At 43.9% G+C, this 4,606-nt stretch overlaps 1 protein-coding gene across 1 annotated transcript; it reads left to right on the top strand.

Annotated features, from left to right (window-relative positions):
• Positions 1–3,524: 3,524 nt before the first annotated feature.
• Positions 3,525–4,345, top strand: FTJAE_8910 (uncharacterized protein; the record flags this gene model as incomplete). Its single annotated transcript, XM_037355777.1, has 2 exons — positions 3,525–3,923; positions 3,974–4,345. 2 exons carry the CDS (start codon positions 3,525–3,527, stop codon positions 4,343–4,345), a joined length of 771 nt encoding a protein of 256 aa, XP_037203962.1.
• Positions 4,346–4,606: the final 261 nt, after the last annotated feature.

Below are 4,606 nucleotides of genomic sequence, written 5' to 3'. Positions count from 1 at the left end.
CTATGAACTGGCCAGGTATTTAGATGCCGGGCCCAAAACCCAAACCAACTTAGTGTGTTCCTCGGCATTTCGTGAAAGTCCGTAGATCGGGTAAGGATATCCAAGATGAAAAAGACGACAGTTTTTTGCTCGAAATTGTTTATCCTTCAGGGTATCCATAGAGCCTTGAGTCAAGTGAGTTCATCCTCGCAGAACTACCACGATATCTGGATCGAAACTAAGCCCCGTCTGTGCCGCTCTGATGATGGGGTCAACATCCCCTTATTTGTCTTGGCATAATACATACGGATACTCTGGTCGGCTTGCGTTGGCTGGCTACCTGCTTATCACCTACGCGGGAAACCAATTCCGTGATGATGTACTGTACTGGTGGTGCTACAACCACATACCTAGCCTTGAGAGAAATGCCTCCATCGTCAACCAAAAGACCTCGGTGGTTTGATGATATACGACTCAGCTCCACCGGTACTTGTGGCACCAAACCCGTTGTCGCTGTGATTCCGACGCCTTATGTTCTAGCCATGGATACGGAGCACGGGTTCAGTTCTGAATACATACATTGTGTTGGGTCCAGTTCAGGTCACCCAATTATTGAAACCGGTAGTATGGTATGAGACCTGCGAACAGGTATCCCAAATGGTCGCAGGATTGTGGCGAGAGGCACTCAGTTACCAACAAGGACAACTGTCAGAGCGCCAAGAAACCGGGTCTCGAGATTTCGACCAGTCAGAAGAGCGTCTGTCCGATGAGTGTATTAAACAGGGATAGGGGGTCTCATCGCGGGTGAGCAAGACAATGGCAGTGACAATGTCGCAATGAAGATTGACATGGGGCTTCTGCCACATGCGGTAATGCAACAGTCTCACATGCCGGTAAGTGGAAGTTCTACGGTTAACTTGTTTATTAATATCTCTTATTACCGGGAATCGTATAAACCCCTGCGATATAGGTTAGGTGACTCTTGATCATATAGGGTGACTAAAGATCAGAAGCTTGATATTGAATGCCTCTGTTTATAATAGCTTATAGTAATGTTTCAATAACCGTGTTATCATACCCTGTAGTTTTCGGTTTTTTTCTTCTGTATTTATTGAAGCACGATTAGTATCGTCACGATATGTGTTGTTGTTGTATTGGACGTAGTGTTCAATGATTGCCATAACTCATTGCTAGGAAATTGTAAGTTCGGGCGACACTGAGTAATCCCTAAATGTGTTCAATGAATTCATATAATGCCAGATGCGTAGAAATTTATATGAAAGTAAGAGCTTACTATCTCATAACTATAACACGTACTTGTTTGTTTGATAGAAGCAGTATCTAGACCTCGATGCCAGGAGTTGGTATCATGATTTACAAGGATCCAGTTCACAACATCAGCAACAGCAAGGGGATGAGAAAGCAAGTTCTGTCTGTAATAACTGAAAAATACTCGCGTATATTAGGCAGATGTGACTAGTTAAAATTGAACAATTCTCTATAAGAGTATCTCATGTATATCACTGCCTTAGGGAGTAAGAGATCATAAGACTTTAGAAGAAGAGGATACTAGAATAAACTTAGTAAAGACTCACCTAAACTTAGAATAAATTGCCTAAGCCTCTTCATCCCTTGGGATAAAGACCTTAAGTTTTCTTGCCTCCCCTGCGCTATTCTCCCTGTCCATGATACATGCTCGTGACCTATGGGAGAATCAGAGTATATTATCTCTGGGACTGATGTCATGAAGACTGGCAGAAAGCTGGCTTTATAAAAAGGGGTGCGTACTGAAAGAACAGTACAGGAATTATGAGCCTGGGAGTCGATGACTTTCTGGTTGCGCCGATGCTCCTTGGTGCCCCTGAGTCCCATCATGAAAGATGGTAAAGCCTTCACTTTATTTAGCTTCAATGAGTTAATAACCCGAAAGTAATAGCAGGAGTGCTAAGTAGACATGTGTATTGCATCGAATGCTCTTATATGAGGAGCAATTGTTGAGGGACACAGTGTCATGCTAGCAGGTCAAACTCTCAGAGACCTTCACATAGGGAGAACCAACGTAAGACCGTAGGAGTAAGGGAACCAGGTCAAACGGATAACCTTACTCAGTCCAAGTAAGATGTCTTGAATTCTCTCCAACTTATTCCCAGAACTGCTGGATAACACGTAAATCTCTCGACCGACAGCTCCATGGCCCCAATGTAAAACCACCGAAAGTGCTCAACGACGATCCGAGGGCGCCAAGATAAGTCAACTGAAAGAAGGGCCGCTGGGAGTTCGATGCCGGATTTGTACTATTTTGTCATCAAAAGGCTCATGATTAACTTATACAATCCTCTAAATGAAATGGCTATCTGGAGTGTGAATTTGATCGATGGATGAAGTATTCAGTATTCTCTTTGGATCACCAAGGAATAAATGAGGCATCAGTCATGATTTAGAGTTATTCTATATAATAAGAATTGAAGTTTGTGTGTCAAAACCTTCTTTGCAATGCTGGCCATATGGTCGAAGTGGGCGACAAGAGACTGCACGTATGATGTCTGGCCCTGAGGGGGCGTTAGGAATGAAATTTGGAGATGACTTGTTTCATTGTAAGTAATTGAAAGTCATACCATGTGAGTTGTAGTGAGATAGTACCAAAGGCATCAAATAGCGAGTGTCGCTTGAAGTTCACCATGCATAACACTCGCATCCAGGCGATGACCCTTCAAGATTCGTGAGTAGAGGAAGAGGGACTTAAGAGGGACCTCAATTACTCCGATTAGAGTGTAGGTCGAGCTGACACATATACTCAGTGCCACTGTATGTAGTTGACTGATACTGGCAATCTGCTGTCAAGCAATATCGAGGGACATTGCAGGAAGAGCACCGGCATTTCTCTTCAGCTGAAGTCGCATAAGGACTAAGCAAAACTAAGCAAGATATGAGATTTAATTGTTCTCATGCTAATAGAATGAGAACTGGATGAGTTTTAATGAGTTTGTTAGGCTGTTGTAACTTGCCCGTCAAAAGTTACCATGACTAGCCTTTTGACGAAGCATAACATACACTCCATTAGTGGTGAAACAGAATCGTGTCAGCTTTGTGTAAAGTATTCAAGTAGAGTCGTGGTATTTATAATCCAGAAATACGACGAAAGAATCGACGCAGTTGTTACACAGCGGGATTAGAACGAAGACTACAGCAAACCCCGATATTGTATCTGGTCACGAAAATAAACCGAAAAAGGGACATCCCAATTACGAAGAGATAACGTCATATCTAAGCAGGTGATTGAGGATGTGCAACTATTGCGGGTGAAATCGCCTCGCATAAGACAAAGTCGTATGACTTTGTTGGTAGGATCAATAAAGCGAACAATGCGGCTTATTTCACGGTATATTACGTGTCGGACTTCGGGGTTGGCACAACATCAAAAACCTTCTTTATTAGCTAATACTGCATATTGAGTATGTTGGTTGTGATCTCATGAGGTACAGTATAAGAAATGCGATAAATCGTCTTCCTCCGTTCCTTGATCACAGCCTTCCATTGCTCACAATATGACGTCGCAGCTCAACTCCATCTTCCACTCTTTTTCCAACCTCACCCCGCACAGTCAACGCCTGGCTATAGCAGCGGTAGCCGGGGTAATTATAGGGATCCCGGTCTTCCGTATCGCAGCTGAAGACTATCGTGGATATCTTGCTCTCGGGCCTGGAGGTCCACCTCACAACCTCATCGGATGGATCGGTCAAATCCTTCTAAAGCCACTGAAGAAGGAACCTTTTCATACGAGATGTTATGATGAGAAGGCGTGCGAGAAGGCAGGTCCTAATGGGCATGTCGCTTTTTTGAGCGAGAAAGATGTTCCTGTCCGTGAAGCACCAAGGCCGATGATAGGGTCGTGGACGGCACCGAGTCGACAGTTGACAGATATGGCGAAGCAATCTCTTATCGAGGTATGTGTATTGCTAGAACAGATTGCCATTCCATTAACTAACAGAGTTAGGCCTACCAATCATTCCTGTCATCTCTAGCATCATCGTCTACGTCAAAGCTCAAGATCGCAACCTCTGTTGCAGAGCGACGAGGCCCAGCCCTCTTTGTGGCTTCTGAGGAGCCTTCCCATCCTATCGCAAAGCGTACAAGAGGAGAGATTGGGCATATGCATGGCAGCGATGGTTCAATGCATATCAATCTGGCCCCAAAGGATGCAAAGCTTGTTTTAGAGAGAGGCTGGGGTCAACGTCACCCGCTGAGTGGTACAGTTCTGTATCTGGGCAATGTGATGATTTATGCACCGAGAACTGAGGAGGAACTTGAAGTTGTAAAGAATATTACGAGAGCGGGTGTGAAGTTTATGCTTGGAGACGAGCTCTAGTTTAGAGAAGGGAAGAAAACTGATGACCTTTATCTTAAATGATAAAAAGATTTAGGTAAATTCCTATAAATATAGGATATCTTCACAAAGTTTAGGCTACCTACTGACTTGTAGAATTTATAAAAAATGCAAAAAAAGAAACCTAGCAATTGCACGTTTCGATCGTGCGACCTCCGGGTTATGAGCCCGGCTACGTCTGTTAGTATAATTGGCCAACTGATGCGTATCATAGAGAAACATACCGCGCTTCCACTGCGCCAA

Source organism: Fusarium tjaetaba (assembly GCF_013396195.1).
Source record: "Fusarium tjaetaba strain NRRL 66243 chromosome Unknown NRRL66243_c0000198, whole genome shotgun sequence".
In the NCBI taxonomy this organism is placed as follows: Eukaryota; Fungi; Ascomycota; class Sordariomycetes; order Hypocreales; family Nectriaceae; genus Fusarium; species Fusarium tjaetaba.
This window is presented reverse-complemented; position numbering and strand designations above follow the sequence as displayed.